The following is a 27,798-nucleotide window of genomic DNA, read 5'->3' as shown; positions in this document are numbered from 1 at the left end:
CTTTAAATACTCTCAAAATGCTACTTTAAAAAAATGTGCGACATTGGTATTTAATGTTTAAAAAAAAAAACTACCAGTGTGACGGCCTTTTTTGTGTGCTTAAAAGAAAACGCTCGTTTTCGCGCCACTATTATTCCTCCGCCATCAGCTGACTGTCACAGGTTTTGTCACGTGACGAACACGGAAGAGCTCTTCATATATCAAGCCAACCAGTCACGGGCATGTAAATTATGCCTCCATGGCGCAGGTTTGGACTCCTTTAAGCTGGGGTTTGCTGTGGCTAGTTGTCGGAGTTCTTCCGGCTCTCTCTTCAGCAGAGGAGCAGCGACTGCAGCTGAGTCTGAACGGAAAATGGAGGCTGTCAAACTCCAACGGGTCGCTGCATCTGCCTGCGGAGGTACCTGGCTGCGTTCACTCCGCCCTGCAGCGGCAGCAGTACATCCAGGTAGGAAGGAAAATTATATTTTTATGTATCATGAACTCAAGAGTTAATTGTAAAGCTGCCAGGTCTCTGGAGGAGCGACATCCGTAAACATTTTTGCTAAATTTACTAAGCTTACGGCTTGTATAGAAATTTTCGCAGGAATAAAATTCGTTGCTGGCATTTCCTGATGCAATGCAGAATAGTCCCTAMGCTTTAGAGGCAGTATTTGCAGAGTAATAAAAAAAATGTAAATTATGTTGAGTTATTGGGATCCATAAATTTAAATAAATGTAAAAAAGGGTTTTTTATTTAAGTCGATTTAAATTCAATTCATTTAAAAAGACTTTACCAATCCCAGATGGAAGTTAAGTATAACTTGTATCATCAAAGTATCTTAAAAGAGCCATTTTGGAATATTGATACAAGGATTCATGTAGCAGTCAGCCTTGCAGCAAATCTGTGGAGGCCTCTGACTGAAGAATGATAATCTCTTCAATGTCATGACATGCTAACAATTCATTATCTGGACAGCAAAGATGATGACATGTTCTGGGTGGTGGTGAGTTGGCAAAGTATTGCTAATCCATGTCGTTTGCTTTTGCTGCCCCTCTTTAAACCTCTGTCTGACCATATGGTTAGAAGGCCAAACAGAGATACGAACATCATCAGACTTAACTGAAATTTCTAATTAGTAATCCATGACTTTTTGTTACCTTGATGAGACACGGATGCCAAATTATTCCTTGAGAGTTTATACAAAAAAATGTAGCAACCTCTGGCAGAAAACTGAAAGTGGATTGTTGGTGGTTCTTTTGATTGACTTTCTACACCAAGTTCAATTCACAGACTATAGAAAATCAGTGAGTTGAGCTGAAGAGAAGAGAGCATGAGATAGAGCACAGAAATCTGGACGATACAGAGGGAAGAGGAACAAAGAAATCTTGACAACATGACCTTTGATTAAAAGTTCATCCATAGTCTATACCTGCTAAACCTTGGAGAACCACCAGGGGCCATTTTATGGTGTCAAATTTACACCAGAAGTCGTGGTTTTAATTCACCACAAGCCTGTATTGACTGTCCCCATGCATACATGCACAATTCAGTGACCAGGAGCGCATTGGACACTCAATGCACGCGTGGAGTGTATAAGTTTGCCAGGTAGTCTTACAACAGTGTAATGTCAGTGGATTTTTGCTGTATTTTATGGCGTTCTAAGCCATAAGCAACTGGTGGGGGGTTTTGCGTGACATGTTGTAAAATTACCAATTTATGGCCCATGTGGCTTTCCATACAATGCTCTTGTGGTCACCGAGTTACACCCTCATTGCACATTCAATGCATGCATGTCGAGTGTAATACACACACTTTATGATTTAAAAGCAGTGCTCCTTTTGGTGTAAATTTGACGCCATATAGTTTAGACAAACCAATTAACTGAATACTCATGTTTTTGGACTCTGGGAGGGAACCAGAGTGCCAGACAGGGAATTGAACCAGGGACCGTCCTTCTATTAAAGTTTTTTTTTTTTTTGTGCGTAATTGTGAGAATATGATGTTGCTTTATAAGCTGAATATATTTTATTCAGTTTTAGACATAAATACCATAAAACTTAATGTACTAAAGCAGGCATGTGCAATTATTACATCCAAAAAGACATTTTTGCTCTCAGTTGGACTAAATAAAACTCATTTACAGCTCCAAATGTTAAATTACCATTTAGAAAAAAGGCATTGTATAATTTGTCTTACACATATTCTAATTTTGTGCGTGAGTTGCCGAGAAAAATCTTGTTTAAGTTGTTAAATAGTTTTTTGATTGGTGATGTCAAATTAAGTCATGTTTTGTTTTTTAATTCTAGGATCCATATTTCAGGTTTAACGATGTTTTGTACCGATGGATCGGCCTTGACAACTGGACGTATACGACCACATTCACTGCGTCTCCTCAGATACGGTCAGTGTTCGCGTTTGTAATATTGTCGGTCGATTTTTATGACCCGTTTTTTTTATTCTCCGCTACATCAGGGTCAAACAGAAGGCGCTGCTCGTCTTCGACGGCGTGGACACAGTCGCATCCGTCTCTCTTAATGGGATCGTCCTGGGGAAGACGGACAACATGTTTCGCAGATATGTGAGTTCGGCTCGAAAGCGGGTCAGGTGTTGATCTGTACCAGTGTACCATCTCTTTAAAACTCTCTCTCCTTTGTGTGGAGAGCAGGACTTCTCCGTCAGAGATCTGCTGAAAGACGGCGAGAACGTTCTGGAAGTGGCTTTCCTTTCTCCGGTCCTGTACGCCGCGGAGCGGAGGGACGCTCACTCTTCCTACGCCGTCCCTCCTGAATGTCCGCCAGACGTCCAGAAAGGCGAATGTCACGTCAATTTCATTCGAAAAGTAAGAAGGAAATATGCTTTTGCCTTGAATACAAAACGTCAAAATTTTGTTTGTAGACAAAAATTTCAGCTCGTACTTTGTTTTCCTTTCTGTCTGATTGACTTGAGATTCTCCGTCTGATGTGGGTCTGGACTTCTGACCGGATCATTCTCACACATGCATCTTTGGTGTCGCGCCGCAACTAATGGTTATTTAAGTAATCAACTATTCTGACGATTAAGCAGATAAAAAGTTGGTTATGCCAGATAAGAAATACATTAGAAAAAATACAAATAAATGATTCCATTCCTTTTTAAAATAAGAGAATAAACATTATTGCGTGAAATGGAGTGACATTTATATTTTGCTCAAAAGATGAAGCTGAAGCTTGAAAAAAAGTACTTAAAACATTAGCACGGTGTAGATGTACTGTGTAGTTGGTTGTTACATTTTTTTGTACCAGGTGAAACTAAAACTGTGCGTCTTCACTGATAAGTTACGTTTTTTTTCTATCAAATACAACATATATTTTTTGCACAGTTTTAGCTTAGTTACTGTCTTGTTTTGTTATTTTGGAAAAATGTAAATTTTTACCTGTCTGAAAACTCATGCTGACGATTAATCGATTACTAAATTACTCGACGATTATCTCAATCCCGATTCATTCATCGCGATTAATCGTTTCAGCCCTGCTTTGTTGTTTTAATCGTTCTGTTGTATGTTTTCGCTCATGCGAAACCAGTTTCAAGTTGACTTTTACCAGCTTTCCTGTTCCTGTGAATAAACATCCCCACAGCATGATGCTGCCACCACCGTATTTCACCGTATTCATGCTCTGTTCAAGCTGCTTCACTGTGTTTATGTCATTTATCTCAACTTCTTCAATCCACAAGTTGATGCATCGCTGCCTGTTGGTTTATCACCAAAAAAAAAGAAAAAATCCTAAGAATTTCCCTTAAAGTTTGTAGTTCTCATGTGAAAACGTCACTATTTTTCTTTAAAGCTGATCTTCATCTCCGTCCTTTTTAATGCAGGAGCAGAGCTCCTTCAGCTGGGACTGGGGCCCTTCCTTTCCCACCATGGGTCTCTGGAAAGGTGTCCGACTGGAGGCGTTCGACATCCTGCAGCTTGTCCAGCTTTCCTCTCTTCCTCTGTACAGTAAGTTCCATCTGATTTTCGTCACCGACTCATTTTCTTGCTCAAAACTACAAATAAAAAAAGAGGAAACATGCTTTCAGACATGAATCTTAAAGGAATCTCAGAGGACATTAAATGGGCCGGTTTGTTTCTTTGTTCTGCTGGTCCAGATCGCAGCTCGTCTCAGTGGAGGCTGCAGGTGGAGCTTCTGGTTGACGCAGTTCAGTCGTTCCACGGCAAAGTAGAAATCTCCGTATCTGAGCTGAACTCAAAACGAGCTGCCCCGACGACGTTCCTCCAGGGAAAGTTCAACTACAACTTCACCTTAAACATCAACCAGGTGCCCTCTACAGCGCTGTTGGAAGTTTTTAGATTTAAATAATCCCTTTTCTTATCTTTTTTTTTTTAAATCCTCTTTTGGGGTTTTTGTTTCTTGTTTTGTCCAGATCAGAGAGGTGAAGCTCTGGTGGCCCAGTGGACTCGGCGATCAGCCCGCTTACCTCCTCACTGTCAGGGCTTTTCTGGGGACATTTCTGATCCTGCACAAAGAATCCAAGGTCAGGCTCTTCTTCTGGTTTTCAGACGTTTTGCTTGCAGTGCAGCTGGCTGACATTTACGACCAAAGTATCATCTTACCGTCGTGAAAATTTTAGTATGACTACAGGAATTAGGATTTATTGTTACAGTGATAAATTACAATTAATGATGTTTGAAAATGGTTATTCCATTTTCTCCTCTGTTCCCTGAAAGCATCAATAAATCCATAAATCTCATTAAATACGGTTACTACATGCAGTTTAGTAATAAAAAACACTTCTTTGTGTAACTAGTGTCCTAGCGAAGCCTATTTAGTGTTTTTATGAGCAGTGTTTGTGTTTTATGGGCTATTTTTCAGTAACATGCAGTCTCATCCATACATTTGATTAAAAAAGACTGTAAAGAAGTTTTAAATCCTTTTTTCTTGTCACTTTTATTGTAATCACAATAAATATCACAAAATATAAACTTTTAGGTCTGTACCACCCAGCCTTACCTCACACACCCTGCAGGCTTCAAAATCTTAACTTAAATAAATTTCCCACCACAGGTTTATGTTGGAATCGAAGGAAACTTGGCTGCTGGAAGTTATTAGATTTGCAGAATTAAACTTAAAATAATAAAAAAAAATTTAATATCTTCAATTATGATCTCTGTTGCAGGTATTTTTTCGCACTGTGGAACTCATCCAGGAGCCCGTCGTCGGTTCTCCGGGCTTGAGCTTCTATTTCCGCGTCAACGGCCGACCCGTTTTTCTCAAAGGATCCAACTGGATCCCAGCTCACTCCTTCCAGGATCAAGTGACGCCAGCGAGGTCAGTCGCTCCTTTTCAGAGTGCTACTTAAATAAACTCCTTTTTTTTTTACGTCACATTCTTCCTAAGATCTCGCTCCGTTCGTCCTGCAGCTTGAGAAATCTGCTGCAGTCGGCTGTCGACGCTAACATGAACGCGCTGCGGGTCTGGGGAGGAGGCGTGTATGAACAGGACTTGTTCTATGACATCTGCGATGAGCTGGGCGTCATGGTAACGTCTACCGACTGCACAGATTCATCACATCCAGTCAGTAGTGAGAAGATGATGTTCAGAAACTGCAGTGCTCAAACAGCAGAAACAAGAAGCGCAAAACTGAAGCTTAGAACTGGAGCTAATGTCTATAATTATGTAACTGTTTTAAAAACACATCTTAAGTTTTAAATGTACGAAAAGTAGCGTGTTAATATTACATAATGTGGGTTTAATCATGACCTAAAAGCCGCTCCCCCATCTCTCTGCCCACTTCCTGTCTGATTACTGTCAAATAAACTCCACCAGTTCCCAAAAAAACTTCTTAAAGGGGCAGTACCATGTGTTTTCCAGTCACAAAGTGTTATTGCACAATCAAGAAACCCGTTTACTATAAAAATGGGTTTATATATAAACTACACAAATTTATAAATATTTATAGCATTAAACCATGTGTGTTTAGGTCTGGCAGGACTTCATGTTCGCCTGTGCCATGTATCCCACCGAAGACGACTTTGTTCAGACGGTGAGAGAAGAGGTGGTCCAGCAGGTGAGGCAACACAGCGACACAATCCGCTTTCCGTTTGTTTCCCGTCTGTAAACGGGAACGTTTGCACGTTGAAACGCAAAGCTGACCAGAGAAACATCCACGCTGTGGACTGGTAGCGCTCACTGTTTTTGCTTTTCAGGTGCAGCGCTTGAAGTCGCACCCTTCCATTGTTATTTGGAGCGGGAACAACGAAAATGAAGCTGCCTTGGCGACGAACTGGTTCAACATCCCGGCTTCCCTAAAGCCGACATACTTGAATGACTACGTGACTCTTTATGTAAACAACATCCGGCGGATCGTCCAGCAGGTCAGAGTTTGAGGGGTTTTATTTAAGGCCATGTCAAGATCATGAATGTTCTTAAAGGGACGGCCGTGCCGGAACATATTGATAAAACACAGTAACAGACTGGTAAAATAAAAATAAAAAAAGAGCTCTGTCTTCTTAAAATTAAATCATTTTGAATAACTTATTACGCTGATCCATCCCTCAAATATTTCACAATGATTTTTATGATGATCTGCTGTTAATTTAGAAATATTTGCAAGAAACGTAGCACATATAGCGGTAGATTTATGGAGCTGAATTGGGGCCACAAAGTTTGTTCACAAGAAAAAAAAATGACAGAAAAAGATTTGAAAGTGGAAAAAAAAACTTTAAACTGAAACTAAAATCAACTTTGAATCTTAAATGTAGTTGGGGGTTTTTTTTAGTTTAAAAATGTTTTTCAAGTTCAAATATTTTTTTTGTTAAAATTTTTTTTCAAACTTTATGGCCTCAATTTAGCTCTATATAATGTGATTTTTTTTTTTTTGCTATGTATCCATCACAGATTATAACTCGATTATAATCTGTCTACACCGATATTTCTTCTATCGGTGTAGTAGATAGAAGAAATATTGCCACCTGCAGGTGGGAGTTGGCATCACAGAAACCCGATGTTTTTGAACATTTTTACTGAAAATTAGCAATAAACACAATTAGGAATTTGCGCAAAAAATGTGGAGATTTGTTGATTTTGTGTGAATTTTCCACGATATCAGAATTTTGAAAAACTTGAACTGCAGGATTTCCCTCAGTAAACCTGCTAAGCGTCAACTACGAACCTAGCTTAATCCGTCTTTACTGTAACTGTTAGTTGTGTATACAAAACCCTATTAAAAAAACCAGGCTAATTATACACTGGGAGAAACGTTCAAGTGATTGATGTGATTTGGTAGCAAACTGATCTAAACTGTTGAACATCAATCTGACTTGATTGATGTTATTAAGCACACAACTGTTTTCTTAATTTATGGGTCCCACTGAAATCTAGAGGGCCATATAAAAAGCTACGGCGAACCGGTTTTGGCCCCGAGCCTCGAGTTTGACACGTGGTTTAGGTTTTAACGTGTTAAAAGGGGAATATTTCTTTTAGTATTTGAGAAAATCATATTTAATAAAACATATCCGCTCCAGGAGGACCCAAGTCGTCCGTTTCTCGTCTCCAGTCCAACCAACGGGGCTGAATCGGAGCAGGAGGGCTGGGTGGCAGCGAACCCGTATGACCCTCACTACGGAGACGTTCACTTCTACAGCTACTTCCTGGACTGCTGGGACTGGAAAACGTTCCCACGGACGCGCTTTGCCTCTGAGTACGGCTTCCAGTCCTGGCCGTCTTTCTCCACTCTGCAGCCGGTAATTCAACAGAAGTGTTTTCTCTTACGCTTTCAGAAAATTTGATGGGTTTTTTGGGGGGTTTTTTGAAGATTTTTGCTAAACCAATTCAAACCAGCACATAATTGTGGAAAATGTATACAGTGTTTTCAAAAATCTGTCAGGCTTTTTGTTTCTTTCAATCGTGCACTCCATAAATTTAGCCTTTAATGGAAATAAAGTCATCGTTGATAGTTGACCAAAAAAATTCCTATGTTATTTAGGGATAAAAGAGTATATGGGGCAAAATCCAAATGCGGGCCACACTTTTCATATCATTTGTAAAAAGATTTGAAATGTATGTATCAGTGTTTGTCCTCTGCAACATTGTGTGCTACTTTGTCGTAGTTTTCTGCATAGGTAACTGCATCTAACTAAAATATGTTGGAGTGGTTGTAACGGGGCGAAATGTTTTCTAATTCCACCTGAATGTAAGATACAAAGTTAAAGATATAAAACTGACCACAGGGAGAGGAAGGAGGCATAGAAATGATCAGATCTGAACTAGTAAATCTCACTTATTGGTGGGTAAAAATTTTGAAAAAATACAAAATCTTACCAAATATTTTTGATCTAGGTTCTAGCACACTTGAAATCAAACAAAAGTAAATTACAAGTAACTTCTCAACAAAATCTAAGAGCTTGTTTTAAGTCAATAATTATTTAATAGTGGTTTCAAAACTTATATTTTCAAAACTTGTATTTTTGCATTTTATAAGTAAAATAATCTGCCAGTGAAACTAGAACATTCTTAACATAAATATTAAATAATTATTTACTTAAAACAAGCTTCTGTGTCTTACAGAAAAATTACTTGTAAATTTGTTTTGTTTTATTTGAACTATTAAGATATTTTGCACAAAAAACTAGACAAAAAATACTTTGTAAGATTTTGCATCTTTGCAGTTCGCCCTCTGAATTTTTGAATTATGAGGAATAAAAACCGACCTGGTCTTCCATATTCACTTTTCACAGTTTGAATCTTTTTCCTGCTGCCGTGTTTTCAGGTTTCCATGCAAGACGACTGGAGCTACAGCAGCAATTTCTCTTCCCACCGTCAGCATCACGAAGACGGGAACCGCCAGATGTTGCAGCAGGCCGCTCTTCACTTTATCCTGCCGAACTCCACGTTTCCCCTGAAGAGATTTACAGACACTCTGTACATCACTCAGGTAAACCTCTCAACACACCTGGTGTCCTACGCATTCAAAGGCGCACGGAAATTATAGTTTGGAAACATATTTTCATCTCCTTTACAATTATTTTTTTCTTGTTTTTTTATAGCCTCCTGGGGCTTTTGGTGTAGTGGTTATACAAGGGAAATGTCCATATAAAAGATCAATCTGTCATTAATCCCTTTAACGCCTAAAGTCTCATTTTTGATACGACTATTTCTTTAACAAAATATTTTTCCTAAAACAATCTGCTGCATCGCGTAAACATGTTCTATATATAAATATGTAATATACTTCTTAAATTGGTAAAAGTTGTGAATGCTTTTTAAGTATCATTTAATATTGGTTTTATTGTGTTTATGGAAGTTATGACGATGAAACGAACGCAGAACCCTGACATATCAATTATACTACAAAAAAATTTAGAAAACAAGCCGATGAGTCAAAAACTGTTTAATGAAACACAATGAGTACATAATTAAAAAAAATCTGAATTTATGATAAATGTTTAACAGACTTTAAAGGGTAGACATATAACAAAATGAAAGTTATTAAAAAAAAAAAGAACCTCAAAGATCTGTTTAAACCTTATGTTTAATTAAAATATATCGTGATTTATTTCGATAATAAAAATGTGATTTCAGTAATCTGTCTTGTCATCTCCCTTGTGTCTTGATTATTGCGCAGGTCATGCAGGCCGAGTGCGTGAAGACGCAGACAGAGTTCTACCGGAGGAGTCGAAGTGAAATCATTGAGGGCAAAGGTCACACAATGGGCGCCCTCTACTGGCAGCTCAACGACATCTGGCAGGCGCCGTCCTGGTCATCAATCGGTGTGTGAACCTCTATTTGTTTTTACTCTTTTGCAACCCAGTTTAAATTTTTTGACCAACATTTTTCTGACCGTCATTTTAATGCTTTCAAGGAGACTAGTTGAACTTACGAAGCAGCGCTGCGGGTTTTGCTTTCTCTTTGTGCAGAGTTCGGTGGGAAGTGGAAAATGTTGCACCACTTTGCTCAGAACTTCTTCGCTGCCGTCCTTCCTGTGGGTTTCGAAGGCGACGACGACACGCTGTTGGTCTACGCCGTCTCGGATCTGAGTCGTGACCTGGAACTCAGAGCTGTGGTTAGCTTCGACTTGTACACTTTTGAACATAAAAGTGTGTTAATTTTTATGTTCAACAGAACATAAAAATTAACACATTTTTAGGTGATACTTTCCAAAAAGTATCAGTGACACATAACTGTGAAGAGGAGAGACAAGGAGGCAGAGATTTTTGACCTGTTTTATATTTTCTCATTAAGAAGATAAATAAAAATCCCTTCAACTGAATTAAACCTTTGATTTCAGTTAAAGAAAATAAAATGTCCAGTTTATCTACAAATTAAAGAGAGCATGAATCTTATTTATCATTTGATTAAATACATTTTTGAACCTTAATGTAAAAACAAAGATATAACRCAACATTTCAGTTTTAGACATTTCATACTATGTCAGTTTCTTCTCACCATGGCAACAGTTTGCAATTGCTTTCGCAGCCTGTGGTTTTAACTCATAGCTAATAGCCTGCTCATTTTCTGCTGTAAGGAAATTTAGTGTTTGACTTGAGCAAACATCATCTATAATGTATAGTTTTGGTTTGATCAGGAGTTTATTATCTCTGTTTGTTGGCTCAGTTAGGGGCGAGAATCTCTAGGCCAGTGGTTCTTAACCTTTTTTGAGGTACCGAACCCCCCAGTTGCATATGCGCATTCACCGAACCCTTCTTATTGAACACACAAAATACTTTGCGGTAAAGGTGCGACTAAGCAGCAGATTTATACTATAGAATTTGGTAAAAACTGTGAGTTTTGCTGAAGTAATTAAAGACAAAAGTTCAAATCCATGCTGAGAGTGGAGCTCCTTCAATCAGGGCTCCTCCGCAGCWCTGATTGGCYAAGCAATGTAACGTGATCCTCTGCAGCAAGTGATGGCAAAGCGGGGCGTCATCACRACTTTACACAAGTGTGTCTTTACCTCCGCGGCAGAGGCTCCGCCGAACCCCTGAGACCGAGTCACCGAACCCAGGTTAAGAACCACTGATCTAGGCGATTTAGAAGGATATGACGCCATTTTTAATTTAGTTCAACAAAAAATACAGAGGACACCTTGAATTAAAAAACAATCCATTTAAAAAGTCATTAACCATCATAGAGCTAGAGCAATAGCATTTCATCAAACTTCTCTTTATAAAGACTTTAAACTTTGGTAGTAAAATTTTACAAGTTTTGAAATCACAATTGTTTGAGAAATTTTGCACAAAACATACTTTGTGTAGTTTATGCCATGAGGAATAAACTAAATATTTATAGATAAAAAAAAAAGGTACAGAAGTATAAACAAACTGTATGTATTTATGGGGCATCTAATAGGACCATAATGCCTAGTAATTTTTTAAGATGTGTATTTTTTAAAATATTTGCACATTTATTTTTATGTTTTTATGGATTTAATCTATTACTGCTTTTAGAGTCTTTGCTTTTTTATGTAAACCACTGTCAACATGTCTTGATTTTTTTTTTATCAGTCACAGATCAGCAGAAACAATGTATTTTATTTTTTTTTTCGTCTCTGTGTGTGTGCTTGTGTGTGTCAGGTCACAGTGTACTCCTGGGCTGACCTGGACTCTGTTTGCACGTTGACATCAAGCCCGCTGCTGGTATCTGGAGGCAGCGCCACCGTCATTTACAAACAGTCTGTTGCCGCCCTGCTGGCCGGGTGCGGTCACTGCACCCGCCTCACCTGCCTGCTCACCTTCCACCTACAAGATGAAGACGGCGTGCAGCACGGCCCAACAAACCGCCACTTCCTCTGCTCACCCAAAGACGCCGTGGGGCTGCAGAAACCCAACATTACTGTAACTAGATATCCTAAATTCATTTTAGACACATAATGGATGATAAAATCCACAATGTTTTGTGATTTTTAAATTTTTTATTAAATTTTTTGTAAACTTCTTATCTGCCAATTTTAGCCATTTCCTTTTTCTCTTTAACATCTTTGAGAGTCAAAGAAATGTTTTTTTCCCCCTCTGGAAAAGGTGAAAACTTAACAGACCTAACCACATTTTTATTGTAAAGTTAACACAAAGACTTCCTCAGAAACAACCCAAGGTTTCAAAACTTCACCTCTGCATCATTGAAATTTTGATAATCCAGACAAATCCCTTAGACCGTGTCTGTACTAACAATCAAAACATCACGATAGTTATTATAACATGAATAAACACTGTGTCCATCTTACTTTGAGAAAATAACTGTGATTTATGGTTACTTGTTAGACAGATAAATCATTCATTCAATGATCGTAACATTAAAGTATATTAGAGCTGACATAATGTGGAGAGATGCGTCAATGCTACACAGCTCCGCAGTTAAACTCATTTTTAAAATTTTAAATGAGAAAATAAAATAATTAGTTAGCATTGTAAAACTTTTATTAAGAACTGGAATGGTTAGCACTATTAGCATGATTGGCATTGCTAATACCATTTACCTGTATGTTTTCCTGTACAGTGAGTTGACTCTTCAATTGACTGAGATTTCTGAACGTTTCCCAACACATCCTACTTCAGCACATTCCTCAACCTACATTTGGTCTCCTCAAAATGATGAAACGCAGCAACTTAACAGTAGAAGTTCACTTTCCTGTTGGCTGCGACGTCGAACTCTCCCGAATAAACAGACGCCACAGATCTCTGGAAGTTGGTTTCCTTTCTAGAAGCTTCTAAACTGTTAGTGTTTGGTTTTGAAAACCACAAGTACCTATAAGGAAAACAACTGAGTCTTCTCTACTCGTGGTTATATCTACCACACAGATGAGCGACTGCTTAACTTTAACTTTTTGAATGAAGTGTTAGTTGATTTCTTTTTTTTGTTTTGTTTTTCTTCCTCTGCCAGGCGAAGGTTCAGGAGGACGAGTCGGGCTTCACGGTTAGCCTCCACTCTGCCGCCGTGGCTCCTTTCGTCTGGCTCGACGTGGGAAACATCCCCGGTCGCTTCAGCTCCAACGGCTTCCTGATGGTTACAAGAAACGCAACCGTCAGGTTTGATACCTGGCGCCCCACCAGTGTGGGAGAACTGTCCGGATCGCTCACAGTCACAACTTTAACGGACGTTTACTGATCTGAGACCCGCCGGTTGCAGTGGATGTTTAGATCCTTTGTTGCCGTCTTCTGGTTTAAGATGTTTTACACTGGTGGGACTTTTGATGCTTCCSATCAGGAATTTTTTTGTTTCCTAAGCCTACTGAAACAACAAAGATAGGATTATTAGTATTTGCTGCTTTTGAAACAGGGTGAGGTCCTGCATGTGCTGAGCAGCTGAGTATCTCAGGGATGTGAAATTTTTACAGTACATGAAGCATTCATACTCCCAGAAATTGTCGGGACTGCCATAATGCAGAATGACTTGCATTTCTTTTTTTTGCTTGATTTTGCACATTTTTTGTCGTATCAGTCTCTGATGCTTCCCACCAGGAATGTTTTTTACCACAGACATTTGACAATTAAATGTAAAGATCATAAAAGTAGCTGCGTTACAAATGTGCCCAAAACAATGTCGATATTTCCACCAATGTAAAAACAACACAATTTTGTAATTGTGCAAGAAATGCAATGAAAATCACATGATGAGCTGACATAGGTATCCTAAATTCATTTTAGACACATAATGGATGATAAAATCCACAATGTTTTGTGATTTTTAAATTAATTTTATTTTTTGTAAACTTATCTGCCAGTTTTAGCCATTTCCTTTTTCTCTTTAACATCTTTAAGAGGCAAAGAAATGCCCCCTCCCCTTCTTGCGCAATTTAGTAATTGTGCAAGAAATGCAATGAAAATCACATGTGAGTAAGTTTGTTGTCGTAAGAAGCCGCTGCACCATCATCGCCTTACTACTTCCTGTTGTTTTCTTACGGGATTTGCGGCAACATCCGGTTGTCAATCATGTGCCTCGTATTTCCATTGCGGTTTTGCGACATAAACCAATTTAGCCTAAAACCACCTCATCCTAGATTTAAACTTTTCTTTAAACTAGTTTTTTCGAAATTGTGTGTCCATTAAGCAAACTTATTGTCGATACGTCAAATTATATTTCAAAATGTAAATTATACGGTCAATGGAAGCACAGCTAGCGTTGTTACTTTTTCCTGATTTTTTTTCACAATAAATATCTATCCAGTCATTCTTTGCCTATATTCACTCGTTGATAACATTAATATGTGGCTATCGGTCAGTTTTAAAGTGAATTTGACTTTTTGAACTCGTCCTCAGTTGCTGCTTTAGCAACCGCCGCAAGATACTTTAAAATGTAGTTGAGGCCTGGTGTTGACATTGTGTTGCTCAAACAGTGTGACCCGGTAGGAGGGCATCGCTGGGACGGACTGATTCACACATGATGCACTCATTCTCTTCAAGCTGCTAATAACCGATTCATTATATTTGTCATTATGGTAGAGCACACTTTTAATCAGTTCCTGTAAGGACTATTTATTTATTTATTTTTAGATTTTTGCATACCCCTTCCCAGCTTGACGGCAAAGTGGCTTCAGTCGGTCAGGAAGGTAAACATGTCACAGATAGCGGTGAAGGAGTGACAAACACGTGACTTTAACTGATCTCTAACTCTGAATGCTGTAACATTTTCAGCTTTTTTTTATTTATTTATTTTTTTTACATTTTATCTTGATAAAACCTCAAACCTCAATTTATTTAGTCTGGAACAAACTTCCAGAAAACAGCCAAAACAATGAGTTCCTTTTTATTAAGGCTAAAACTCCAGTTGCTTAGAGCTGCCTTTGATTCATAATTCAGTATGTTTTCTTGATGATGGCATTTGTAACATTTATTGCATTTTTAATTGGTAACTGAATTGTGTTTTTATGGTGCAGAAGTATCGATGCTGGATTGGACATCTAGTGATGCACACCTGCAAGGCTCCATCCATTACGATGCATTAAGTCATGGCCACAAAACCAAAGAGTCGAAGCAACTTGATATGTTATCTGACTTCTATAAAATATGGCTTCATTTGATTCTGATAAAATTGCAAATGTTTTAATAGAGCACTTAATAAAGCTCACTTCAGCCTAGGTGCTGAAATGAGCTATACAAATAAGGTTGACTAAATGCACAACTGCACGTTTGGGTTCTGCACAAAAAGAGAAAGATATGTGGTTTAATTATTTTTGACTCTACTTAGTTGGGGAAACCCCCCCCAGAAGAATTTATTCTATTCTCAACCATAAGAACAGATTTAGCCAAATTTACCTATCCTGCTTTTAACTCTTAAGTAATTGGACAGATGTGGCCCTATTTACTATGAAAGAAAACAACAAATACTTTCTTACATTTTCCATTGTAAAACAATTTTAATTGGTAATAATTTTGTCCTTAATTACAAAAAGAAAGTTTCTGTCTGTATCAATGTTCTGTGCTGGCAAGGCCAAGTTTGAATGACTCTTCATATCCAATCCCGGGATACAAAAAATCTGTCAGGAGGCCACAAATGGGCCCCTGAGCCGCACTTTTGAACACCCCTTATATATCTAGTTAGTTAGTTAACCATGTGTTGCCACAAGGGGGCGACACCACTTAGTGTTCTTTACGTTTACTATGTTTATATGTCACTGTCTACACGAAGATATTATCAACTAAAGACGTACAGCGAGTCATACATCCCGCGCGCGCTCCCTCAGTTTTGTCACGTCACACATTTTCCAACAGAACCTGTTGAATGTCTTACTCTACTTTCCTCACTGTTTGGCGTGAGCGCGTTGTTGTTGATTGAGTCGGGATTTAAATGAAGCGTGGAAAAGAGCGTGCGTGCGCGCGCGCGCGCGGCCACTTTCGCTCGGTCACCTCACCCCGCCTCCCCCCGTTATTTCTGGTTGGATCTTTGAACCTCATCCACCTCAGAGAGCAGGGACTCATCCTACCGAGCTGCTCAAACCGCACGAGGAGCCCGTCGAAATAAAGTCATCACGAGAGAGGAGGGGGGAAAATCTCAGCAAAACTTTATGGCTCAAACTCCACGGACGTCGTGATTTTTACGGGGCTGATTTAAATGCTCTCGCGGCGGCTGTTGTAGTGGGTTTTATTCTCGGGAGAAATTGCACTCCGGAAAAACAAAAAGAGTTGAGATGTTTGATGTGAAGTGGCTCACCGCGTGCGCTCTGGCGTTGAGTGCGGTCACCCACGGCGTTGAGGTGGCTGGGCGGAATGGACAGGAATTTCTGGAGAATATTTTACACTTTTATGGTGAGAATAAATCAATTACGACAGAGAAGCTCGAAGATATGCTGCTGTTGATCTCAGCCAGAAGGTCTGAATCAATAAGTGAAGGAAATCCGCTGGAAAGCAAAGAGGTGTGTATTCCTTCACTTTTGTGAACAGTTTTGAGTCTTTTTCATTAATTTTCTTTTCTTTTATTTGTAGAAATACATTTATTTATGGTTGTCAGGGAACATTTCACATGTTCCCATTTTTATTTTCCTTGTGAATATGATTAATTATTCTCCTATGGCAGCTTTACAGCTGGATGGACTTAGCTCCACCCTCGAGACGCAGCTCCCCTGCAGTTTCAAAGTTTCCAAGCTTTTGCCTCACATAGCAGCCTGACTCCCTCACTCAGCTCCTTCAGACTAGCCAGCAGCAATTAGCAATCATCTGTGGAACTTTGCATCTGCTGACCTCATTTTAGGAGCTACTTCTCAGTGCAACGCTGGTTTAAAAAAAAACCAAAAAAAAAAAACCATTGCTTAAGGGTTAATAGAGGAGCCATGTTGTGATGACTTTCTGAAGATGYAGTTTCAGAAAGAGCAGGAGTCTCTTAAAGAGACAGAGGCCCAATTTCAAGGCATTAAATTACAAAGTAAAATTTCTTTTATCTCATATTTGATATATAGTTTTATACCAACTGAAGGTTGCAGTTATTTGATTGTGCTATAAAATGGCGCTACATGCCTGGAAAACACATAATACTGCCCCTTTAATTATTATTATTAAGGAGCTTGATGAATTGTTGAGCTTAAACAAATAGAGAGCACAATAAGGAAAGAACATTATGTTGAAATATTGACCATCACAAACCGCTGATCTCAGTTCTATAGTAAAGTTATGATTTTAAAGATGGTAAAAAATGAAAACAGCCCAAAATACACAACTTTTTTAATGTTTTTTTTTTGTTTTCCCCCAAAACAGCTAAAGTTGTAAAAGAAAAATGTTTATGAAACCTACGCATCTTCAGAGACTATTTTTAAACTCTGTCCATGTCTATGTGTAATAACAATTAAACTTTATGGTGCAATATAATGTCAATCGGAGCATCCAGGTGGAAAGAGAAACTCTCCAAACAGCAAAACACCAGAAGCATGGAAGAAATGAATCTAATATCCTCTGTGTGCCCCTCAGTGTCCCTCAGCGGAGCAGATTTTGTCCCACTTTGGCTTCGGTAACGTCACTGAGCTGACCGTGGGACACCTGGGGCGGATCTGTCCCGCCGTGTTGACCCAGGTGCTGCTGCCCTCCTGCCCCTACGTCAACCCGATAACTGTGCCCTCTGTCGACTACTCCGGTGAGCTGCTGCGTTTCAACACCTGTTGGACTTCTTAATAAGGCAAGATTAGATAGGCGGTTTATTGCCTTAAATTAGAAATGTGGCAACATTTTCAGCCACAGTGACTCGGATCCCTTTTTAAAGGTTACTGAGGTTTTTCTTTGTGTAAATGAAAATGGGAGGGTCAGGCAGAATGCATCACAAGTAGCATTTTTCCTACATGATCTCAACTCTAGTTCTATAAAAAGGTCAGAGTCAGAAATTATATTAGTCATAGTTACATATTTGTTCTGCAACAGGTTGTTGGAAATCTGCCCTAATTTCCTGTCCCACCTGTCAGGGCCGGATTTAGAGGGAAAAAAGGCCCCTGGGGTGGAGCCAGTGTTGGTGCCCAATCCCTCCCCAAAAATTAAAATATATATTTCACTCATGTAAATTACAGAACGTTAACAGGTAGGTCGACAAATTAGCAGGTACAAGTTGATGGATGGATGCTTGGTTAAAAATATCTAGCAGATAGCTCCAGGTTGGTCCAGAAAGATGTGCTGCAACTTTATAATTTTTATATTTGAGTGTTGTTTAGATAAAAGAAAAAAAAGAGTTTAATATGCAGCACAAAAAACAAACAAAAAAAATTGGGGGTGCCCCTCAAAACTTGACTCCCTGGGTTACCGCCCTTGTAAGCCCTTTCTAAAGTCTGGCCAAATTGCCGGCAGACTGTCATTATTAGTGTTTGTATTATTTTGTCCCTCTTGGTGAAACAGATGCATTTATACCAYCTTGAACTTTTCAACACTTTGTCATTAAACAACCAACAAACTTCAAGTAAAAATATCACATGGGTTTGTATTCAACCACCTTTTGGGGAGAGAGTTACCAGTTTATTCAGAGCTAAGTTATCTAACTTAAATTTATATCACTTAAAAAAAAAATTCTTCTTCTTGAGTCTTATTATTAGTTTTGACGTCTCATGACGGCGTCCGTCATCCCACTGCGTTCTGTCTCTATTAACGTCCGTCATTGATTGTGGCGTGATTCCAGCAGTAAGCGCCGCCGCAGCCTGACTCATGGAGCCACTGACCTGCCAACCCGGTTCCCCCTCTGAGCCGCTGACACAGATATGGCTCGTCCCCGACTTTCCTCTACTGGCTTGAAAAGAATTTACCCTCTCCAAATAAAACTGCGTTCATTAACCTTTTCAGATTTCCTTTCAAATAAAAGAGCCAACTGTGACAAGTTCAGTCTACAAATTTATCCTTGATGTCTGAAAACTGTTGTCTCTGTAGGAGTGGAGTTGTAAATGACTCTTCCAGCCGCGAGTTGAGTCATTTCTGTAGGAACTACTGGGGGTTTTCTCCAGCTTCCTGTTTGCTTGGTGAAGGCGTTGTGGTTGCAGCCTTGCTATGCTTGTTCTGTTACTCACATGACATGGTGTTTTTAAGCCACCTTTTGCATCTGATATTAGCAATTAGCGCTTTGCTAACCACAGACTGTCAACATTTTGAAACAGAAAGAAAATAACCAATGTCAGATGCTCAAAAAGACAAAATAGAGCAACTTGGCCTTCATTAAGCATCCCTATCAGATGTTGTTTTATCAAATAAATTCAATAATTGTTTGCTAAATTCCAATGTTTTGTTCAACGTTGTGACAGTGTGGGGTTATGGATTTCTGGCTGTTACCATCATCAACCTGGCGTCCCTTCTTGGTCTGCTGCTGATCCCCTTCACCAAGAAGCCTTATTTCCCCCAAGTGTTGACTTACTTTATAGGCCTGGCCATCGGGACTCTCTTTTCCAATGCTGTGCTTCAGCTCATACCAGAGGTCAGTAAAGATTTGGAGGTGCCATTTTGTTTTGTTTTTTTTACTTTTTTATTGGGTCAAAAAATTCAAAATTTAAGTAGATTTTTGTTGCTTTTGTAATAGAGTCGAATAACAAATAATCAAGTCGAGAACACCTGGTTTCTCAACCACTAAAAAGCTCTGTTTTGTTTTTCCTTCACAGGCTCTGGGCTTTGATCCTAAAGTAGATAACTACGTGGCAAAGGCAGTTGGCATATTTGGAGGATTTTACCTTTTATTTTTTGTGGAAAAAATACTGAAAATGTTCCTCGGGATTGGCCTTGAGGTGAGCTGTGTAGAAAGTGAATTTGTTCACTCTCTCTTTTATAAGTGATACTCTGTTCCTAAACAAGCCCACAGTGTATAGTGTTTTACTTCATTTAATTATTTTGTACTACAATATAGAAATAATAGCACATTTTGCTTAAGATTTAAATTTGTATAAAACTTATATTAAGCAAGCTCAAAGCCATACCTGGTTACATTTAAGCCACTGATGATGATAATACATTTATCTCTGCATTCTATACACTTCTATTCAAAGTTAATAATTCATTTGAAGCAAATTTTCCTCCAAATCTTTATTTTTAATTGTGCGTTTAGCATTAGCATGTTAGCAAATGACTCATGCTAGTATTCCTCACTTAGTAGAGTAGCTTCCTTTCAATCAACAGTTTTTAGTAATACAAATTTCCATTGGAGTGTCCACTTTATGGTGTATAAAGGACATAAACATAGCAAATGCAGCATCATGCTAACTAGCTTATGAACTGCTCATTGGATTTGCTACGTCATCTTAGATTTTGGATTTTTCTTTGGGAGCTTGCTAGATTAGAAAGATTTGGCTTAAATATCAGACTCATTTTTCCTTATGCAAACTGATAATTGACAAAATTAGTAACTTTTAAGGTTTGAGTTTAGTATCTAAAGGAGAAAGTTGTGGGTGGGAGGGAGAACCGTTTGAGGAGAAAAAACAGAATTTGGCTTTAACTGAAAATGACAGAGGGTTTCTACTGTCTCACAGTTGGACATTTTTACTTTACGGCACAAAAACAGAAAAGGTAAATTATTTCAATGAGAGCAACTCCATTAAGCACTGAACTATAGTGGCATCATGTGAGCATAAAGGGGAAAATTTGCTAGCATCCTGCAACATTTAGCAACTGCTTTAGGGTAACCGAGCAACAAGTAGGGGAAAAGGTGTGCTGCGCTATTACGTAGGGCCTAGAACTTTCTCTGGCATCTCATTAAAATTACTGTAAACTTCAGGAGTTATACATCAGAAAATGTTAGTCGTTTTGAAATTGTAGCTTTCCCACCAACTTCTTTGGAAGTAGTTGAGGCCAGTTACTGCATCTCCATGCCTTTGAAAGCACTTAATCCTGTTTACTACTCAGGGTGAATTGTGAAAAATAGTGTTTGAGTTATTATTTCAAGAGAGAAATTTAAAATACTTAAATGTTTCAATCCAGTAAAGCCAGTGATGTTGATCTTTTAAAGCTCTAACCAAGCCTGGCTTATTGAACTTTAATATCATTTTTTTCCCCACGTTTTTATGGTCTTGCTATGACTGTTTTTTTGATATAAACTTATTTTGGTTGTTGCCATGTAAAAAGCATAATGTCATTTTACATTAGTCATTTTTTACTGTTAAAATGTGTTTTTTATTTTTATTTTTTTTTTGTCTTTTTGGACGCTTTTATAACTTTCCTTCTCCAAAAAAATCCTCACCGATTAATTAGTTTTAAAGATCAGTGAACTCTGTCAGACTGACCTACATTAATTGGCTTGACCTCAACCTTGTAATCCATTTTTTTTATTATTATTTCTTTGATGCCAGTGTGAACCTCAGATGTGAAGTTGTCTGTACTTTTACCTCTGACGAAGTCTTTCTGCTCATGTCAGATTAACCTAGACAACAACAGCCTCGTGCTCAGTTCCACATTATCTTATGAGTAGCTAGCTCCCTCCGGAGATAAGATTATAAAAACAGTTAGCTTTCCTGAACTGTTATCTGCAGGTGCCATGTGCTTGATAGGAAACTGCTGCTGAAGACGTTCCACTATCTCACCTGACAGGATTTAATCACTGGGATTAGGCTGTTTGTTCGACCCAATTAAACAGTGAAGATGGAGCAGGAGGAACCTCAGTGACACTTTCACCCCTTGCTTTTCAAAACACAGGACTTTTTTTTTTTTACTTTTATTTTAGTTTCCCTATACAAACATCAATGTTCCGCTTTCTCTTTGTTACCGATTCTTTAATTAACTCATCTGATGCTTTTCGTCTGTGTTTTCAGCACGGCCACAGCCACTTCACTCCCGCAGACCTGCCTCGGGAAAACAGCGTCCAGAACGGAGACGCTTGGGTGAAAGGCGACTCTGTGGTTTTGACCAACGTCGCCACCGTTTCCACGGATAAGAACAGTCCCGCCGTCGAGCCCCAACAGGTTCCGTCTGAAACGCGTGTCGTTTTTACTGAAAAACAGTGATAAAACTGTTCTGTAGGTGAACAGGATTGATTAAAGTTTAGGAATTGAATGGGGAATATTATTACTCTTAGTCTGCCATAAGATGCTCAAATAACATCCCATTTGTGGCTTGTTACTAGGGCAACAACTAGCGATTATAGTAGAAATCAATGAATCTATCGATTTGTTCTGACAATCGGTTATTCTGACAATTAATGGATTATTCTGTTGATTAATCAGATTAAAAATGTGCCACATTCTGCAGATTTTTCATTTAACCACTTCAGCCTTTTTATACAACCTTTGAAATACATAAATGACGCAAAAAAAAAGTACGTCTGCAGCTAAAACGATACTTAAAACCATGTGAAAAGCTCAGTGCTTCCTGCTTGACTTTGCATCAATACAGTGAAGAGCTAATATGTTGTTCTTTTTTTCCCCAACTAATAATTGGATGGCAGAAGGTGTCTAATAGGGATATTTGAATGGATTTTTTTTTGTGCAATTTTGGCTTACCCCTCTGAGTATGTCGCTCTTTCAGCATTTCTGTCTCTTTTTTTTTTTTTGAGTCTGTATACACCAGCTAGCGATTAATCAATTACTAAATTACTTGACAATTATTCCAATAATCTGATTCATCGTTTCAGCCCAACTTGTTACCTTTAAAAAGACTGGTTGATGGGACTCCTTTGTTTCCTCATCTTGGCTGATGTCTTAAGTGTTTCTGGAAGGCTTTCTAGAAGATTTAGCAGTGTGTTTATGGGACCAGCAAGTTCAAAAACAAGTGGGGTAGGGGCGCCGCCACGCTACTCTCATCTCCAATGGCCAGGGACTTTAAGTAGTCGGATTGACAGGATGGAAAACTTTAGCGGGTTTGAAACGTGCACTTTGAAACCTTGGTTTTCCTCGTATCAGGAACTGGCCCACATCTAAGAGGGAGACATTTATGAAGCTTTTACCACAGATAAGTGCAGGTCAGAGATTAATAAGGTTAATAAATTACAGTGATTTGTCTGTTAACACATTGCTTCTGGTTTGAAAGGTATGTGAAAACTAAACAAACACGAAAGAAAATGATCAAGGAGGAAAAACTAAGCTGTGAGGAATCCGATCCCCCATCATGGTAAAGGGGACCCATTGTCCGACTTTTACACAAAGAGCCCTTGTTGGTCCATGGCCAGTATAAGCTTCTTTTTGTCTCTTCAGAGGGACTTCAAGCAAATGCCAAGAAATCTGTTTGTGTCTGTGCATTCTCCGACTTCCTGCTAGCAACACCCGAGCCATTATTTTTCTAATTAAAGAGATCTGTTGCAAATTGTTAAGTGCAGAATAATCAGTAAGGACAATTCAAGTAATCAATCTTTTTTTTTCTTTCTTTTTTTTCCCTCTCTAACAAGTTAGAGGAACAGCAGTAGGCAGTGATCCAGGACTCCTGGAAATCATTCTTTGACTGTTTCTTTATTTTCTGGTTGAAGCGGACTTTGGCGTTTGAGCTTTGTCATTGATTCCATATGTTTGCTTTGACATGACCAAACACAGGCGCTGGCTGCATGCCTTTTAACCCACGTGTCGCCGTTCCAGGACGCCCAGGTGTCGGAAGTGATGTGTCATTGGCTGCGCGGGAAGCGCATCACCAGCATCAAGACGGTGGCCTGGATGATATCTCTGAGCGATGCTGTGCACAACTTCATCGACGGTCTGGTCATCGGCGCATCGTTCACCGTGTCCGTTCTGGCGGGGTTCAGCACGTCCACCGCCATTGTTTGTGAGGAGTTTCCCCATGAGCTGGGTGAGTGACACTGATCCAATGTCACACTGTGATCAGTCATGTGGCAGTGTGCGATGCCTTTGGTTTTACCACTCATTACTCTATTCCGCCAAAACAGAATCTAGTGCGCCCACATTCAAACCCAACTGATGACTCTTCAGTCTGTCATCTGAAAACGCATGTCGTGGTTGCTCAGTCGACCTGACAGGCCCTGCAAGAGAGGTGGCTAAAAGGTCCATGCAACATGTCAATGAGTGAAAGATGATGTAGTCAAATAATCCGGTAGACTCTGTTCAATTGGGGACCAAAATGAAAGCATTTGTTACATTTTCAGCTGCTGCTGTTTGCTTCTCACACAACAAACCAAACCCTCTAAAAACACATGTTTACCCCCCTCGGATGTTCTGGTGATGCACCAAGAACCACTGAAGAAAAAGACACAAAATCCTCTGAAGAAAACACTGAGTGCAACTTCTTTCTTTATGAAATCTAAACAACAATAGAGTGGTGTCAAATCTTTAGGGTTCGTAAGATTTCTGTTTTGTCGTCGGTAAAATGCCACGAGCCATTTTTCCCGCTGGCAAGTTTGTCTTCATATTTACCCAGAGTGCCCTGTGCTGTAGTCCTCTTCCTGCTTTTGGAGCGGTCTCCGGTCCGCTTGGTGTTCACATATGCATTCGAACTGTGTCCAAGTTCACTTCAACCAAACAGGAACCTACTAGGTTTGTAGGCGGACCATAGTTTGCTTTTCTGGTCCACATCGGATTTTGATTGTGCATCTACAATCGAAGACGTAGATATCTCTGCAAATGACCCTGACTTTCTAGGCATACGGATTAGAGTTTGATTAAAGCAGAATAAACAGTTCTGGTGTGAATGCACCCTACAACTGAACTTTCTGGACTGCACTCAGTGTGGCGGAAGTCCGAAACCACACATCACCCACCGCATCCCATGTTCAAGGTGTAGTGTGGTAGCACCATGAGGCTGTAGGGGTGCTTTCTTCAGCAAGGATAGGGAAAACTGGTCACAGGGGATCAGAAAACACGTATTGTTAAACCCCATTCACCTCTTACGACCCTTGTCGTAAGACAACAACAAGGGTCGTTGTCCTAAGACAACGACCCTTCACTCCAGAACTACAATGGATCAATTTGGATAAAAGTAAGGTTTCTGTGCTAGAATTTCCCAGTTAAAATCCAGAACAGACTCAGAAAAACAGTGTTCACAGTTGCTCTCCATCCAATTTGACTTTACTTGAGTTGGAAAAACGTTCTCTCCCTATATGTGTAAGGTTAGAAGAGGCATACCAAAGAAGAGCTGTCGATCGAGGTGCGACAAAAAGTGACTCCACGAAGTATTGGCTTGGAAAGGAGGAATGCAGTCACCTGACTTCATATTTGTATCATTTGTCACTGTCTTGTGTAAATCGAGATCACTGGTGACGAAATGTCAGAGTTCACGGGTTGTGAATACATTTGCAGGGTAGAACACCATCCTCAGTTCTTTACAGTAGAATTTAGCCAATGGCTTGAGTTCAGAAGAAGCAGAGTTGTTCCTTTAGCTTTTTTTTTTTTTTTTTGATGCAGCTGGTTTTAAATCAGTGTTTCCTTCTCTGCAGGCGACTTTGTTATCCTGCTGAATGCTGGAATGAGCGTCCCGCAGGCCGTTTTCTTCAACCTGCTGTCGGCAATGTCCTGTTATGTCGGCCTCGTGTTCGGCATCCTGCTTGGAAACAGCTTTGCCCCGAATCCTATCTTTGCCATCGCGGGAGGAATGTTCCTGTATATTGCACTAGCAGACATGGTGAGCTGTCCATCTGACCTTGTGATTTTAAACGTTTGTTTTAAGTTGTCCGGCACTTCAACCGACTGACTCCTACTTAGGAGAATGAAACTTGTGTCGTCTGAGCGTTTTGTTTTAATTGATTGCTTTCTTTAGCATTACTCTGCCAGCTGTTTCAGCTGGGAAAGCTCTTGCAACACACTCTGCTCATCAGTTCAGCCCAGATGCACTTGCTGGGGTCACCAGTGCAGCATATGCAAGCTAAAGATATAGCTGTTTCACCTCTGGCGGTCAGTGGAGACCGGTGTCGTATTAAGTAGAAAATATAGTCAATGTTAGACAGAAAAATAATTAACCAGAGACTTGGTATTCCGCAGAAATAAATATCTTATGAAGTTAAACTAAGCTAAACACATCAAACCTAGTGGTTAAAGCTTGTAATGTCGCCCCCAAGTGGCTAAATTCTAGACCTACAATGACCTCCAAAGCAAAATATGTTTAATTTTGACAGGACAAGCTGAATTAAAAAACAAAAAGAAGGTAAAAAGATATCTCTGGAAATTTTTGCAAGATGAGACACATTTGGTTTGATTTCAGATTCATAAATATTAATCACTCACATGATGTGGAAAAGAGGCCTAAAAAAGACATTTTGACTTGAGGTAAAAAGGTGAAGGAGCTGCTCCTTACATTGTACACCGTATCTTTTCAGGAAGCTCGTTGATATTAGAAAACTCCTAACAGGTTTTTCTACAGCTGAACCATTAGTTTACATACACCTAATAAAAAGACACAAACACTTTTTTTTCTCAGTCTGAGGTTAAGTCAGACCAAACATCTCTTGGTGTGGCTCAATCAGAATTGCCAACATTATTTCTATTTGCTCAATGCCACAATAGTGAGAGAATATGTCAGATCCTTCTTTTTTTATTAATGTCTTCAAAATCAGAAATTTACACAATTTTTTTTTCAGTATTCATTGGCGCTGTCTTTGATCTTTACGACTTGGATTAAATCTCTTAGGTTTCCTTCTACAAGCTTCTTGCAATTGTTTGCTGGAGATCCTTTCTCATTATTGTCATTTAACAGATGGTAATAATTTTGGTGATTCTAACTGACCCAAAACTAGAGTAGTTTGAGTTGCCATAACTTCAGTATGTGTCATTTTTGTTTTCTTTTTGGTTTCAACTGGCTGTTTTGTCCAATATCATTCGGTTATAAGTATAATTTCACGTTTCTCCTCCATTGCAGTTTCCAGAAATGGACAGTATAGCAAAGGAACAACAAAAAACTTCAAGCAAGATCGTCTTCTTTCTGATCCAGAACGCCGGGCTGCTCACCGGCTTCGCCATCATTCTGCTGATCACCATGTTTGCTGGGAACATAAACCTGGGATAGGAGAGGAAAACAAACATCCTCACACTGTGCCTTTTTTTTGTTTGTTTCTGCTCACACACAGGTTGGACTGAGTGTGAACGTAAAATGAATGTACAGACTAAACCAAGTGTTGAATGTGTGTTGAGCTTTTATACTTTTTTTTTTGGACTATCAATCTAGTGAAATTTTTTCTCCATAAGAAGGGAATTTTTATACAATCAACATGTAAAAAAAAAATCAAGAACATTTATCTTAAAGAAACAATAAATTATTTTTAGTCTTCAAATGTGAAATGGTTTCCATTCACCTAAAGTGTGTTGCATACAATTGAATAAAAACTGATGATTTTTAGCTTTGCTTCATACAGTTTTTTAAACTCTATTCTGAAACAACTTGTGCATTACTGTTTATTTGAGTCTTGTTTTCTTGCTCCCACAAACTTTCAAAGGTATATTTTGTTTATTCTTATGCACATTTTTGAATATATTGATTTTTTTGGGACTCTTGAAAATGATCAAAGTGTACGTAAACATACTTTTCTATATAAAATAATGTCTATGGTTGATGAATTGTTTATGCACACAGTATACGCTCTCTTCAGTACAAAAATCATGGAACTGAAATGAACAATATCTTCTAATCAAAGGAAGAACAGCCTCTACAAAATTATTAAGCTTTTAATATATATATGCATGGGTGAAAGTAGTTTTAAATTTTTGGGGGTACTATGACATATATATATATTGCTTCTTTGTGTGCTTTGGAGTTTCTGTGCTGATGTTTTTTTTTTGTGAAGCGATAAAAGCTGGTAGCTCTTGAATTGCTACAAAATAAAGCTGTACTTCCTCCCTCAGCCCACTGGCTGCAATGTTGACACCTTGAGATGCCATGAGACCTAAATTCTGAACATCATGGCATGGAGTGATCCTAGTTTTTCATGTCTGGCATATAACCATTAATTTTAGCTTTTAAACTATTGATCCTGTGTCCAGACGGGGATAATGAGTAGCCCAACATCATGACCTGTTTGTTCTGAAGATCCTGCAGCTTCCACTTCTCTTCCTAA

The 27,798-nt window shown here is 39.0% G+C and overlaps 2 protein-coding genes across 2 annotated transcripts; both read left to right on the top strand.

The window, feature by feature from the left end:
- Positions 1 to 148: 148 nt before the first annotated feature.
- Positions 149 to 14,118, top strand: manba (mannosidase, beta A, lysosomal). Its single transcript, XM_008398846.2, has 17 exons — positions 149 to 445; positions 2,287 to 2,381; positions 2,453 to 2,558; positions 2,646 to 2,819; positions 3,833 to 3,956; positions 4,106 to 4,275; positions 4,382 to 4,492; positions 5,135 to 5,286; positions 5,379 to 5,496; positions 5,939 to 6,025; positions 6,165 to 6,332; positions 7,482 to 7,700; positions 8,726 to 8,890; positions 9,581 to 9,725; positions 9,873 to 10,018; positions 11,529 to 11,789; positions 12,832 to 14,118. The coding sequence occupies exons 1-17, from the start codon at positions 239 to 241 to the stop codon at positions 13,054 to 13,056; spliced, it is 2,673 nt and encodes an 890-aa protein (XP_008397068.1). The 5' UTR covers positions 149 to 238; the 3' UTR covers positions 13,057 to 14,118.
- A 95-nt stretch (positions 14,119 to 14,213) lies between these two features.
- slc39a8 (solute carrier family 39 member 8) lies at positions 14,214 to 27,113 on the top strand. Its single transcript, XM_008398845.2, has 8 exons — positions 14,214 to 16,300; positions 17,346 to 17,508; positions 19,145 to 19,314; positions 19,496 to 19,618; positions 21,632 to 21,781; positions 23,384 to 23,591; positions 25,192 to 25,376; positions 26,607 to 27,113. The coding sequence occupies exons 1-8, from the start codon at positions 16,076 to 16,078 to the stop codon at positions 26,751 to 26,753; spliced, it is 1,371 nt and encodes a 456-aa protein (XP_008397067.1). The 5' UTR covers positions 14,214 to 16,075; the 3' UTR covers positions 26,754 to 27,113.
- The last annotated feature ends 685 nt before the right edge of the window (positions 27,114 to 27,798 follow it).

This window comes from Poecilia reticulata, linkage group LG22 (assembly GCF_000633615.1).
Source record: "Poecilia reticulata strain Guanapo linkage group LG22, Guppy_female_1.0+MT, whole genome shotgun sequence".
Lineage (NCBI taxonomy): Eukaryota > Metazoa > Chordata > Actinopteri > Cyprinodontiformes > Poeciliidae > Poecilia > Poecilia reticulata.
Note: the sequence above shows the minus strand (reverse complement) of the source record. Positions and strands in the feature narration are given on the sequence as shown.

Excerpts from the sequence above, each read along its gene's own strand:
- manba (XM_008398846.2), top strand. The coding sequence starts at position 239 with ATGGCGCAGGTTTGGACTCCTTTAAGCTGGGGTTTGCTGTGGCTAGTT. Across the intron at positions 446-2,286 it reads AGCGGCAGCAGTACATCCAG|GATCCATATTTCAGGTTTAA; the intron begins GTAGGAAGGAAA and ends TTTTAATTCTAG. Across the intron at positions 11,790-12,831 it reads TGCAGAAACCCAACATTACT|GCGAAGGTTCAGGAGGACGA; the intron begins GTAACTAGATAT and ends TTCCTCTGCCAG.
- slc39a8 (XM_008398845.2), top strand. The coding sequence starts at position 16,076 with ATGTTTGATGTGAAGTGGCTCACCGCGTGCGCTCTGGCGTTGAGTGCG. Across the intron at positions 16,301-17,345 it reads ATCCGCTGGAAAGCAAAGAG|TGTCCCTCAGCGGAGCAGAT; the intron begins GTGTGTATTCCT and ends TGTGCCCCTCAG. Across the intron at positions 19,315-19,495 it reads TGCTTCAGCTCATACCAGAG|GCTCTGGGCTTTGATCCTAA; the intron begins GTCAGTAAAGAT and ends TTTCCTTCACAG.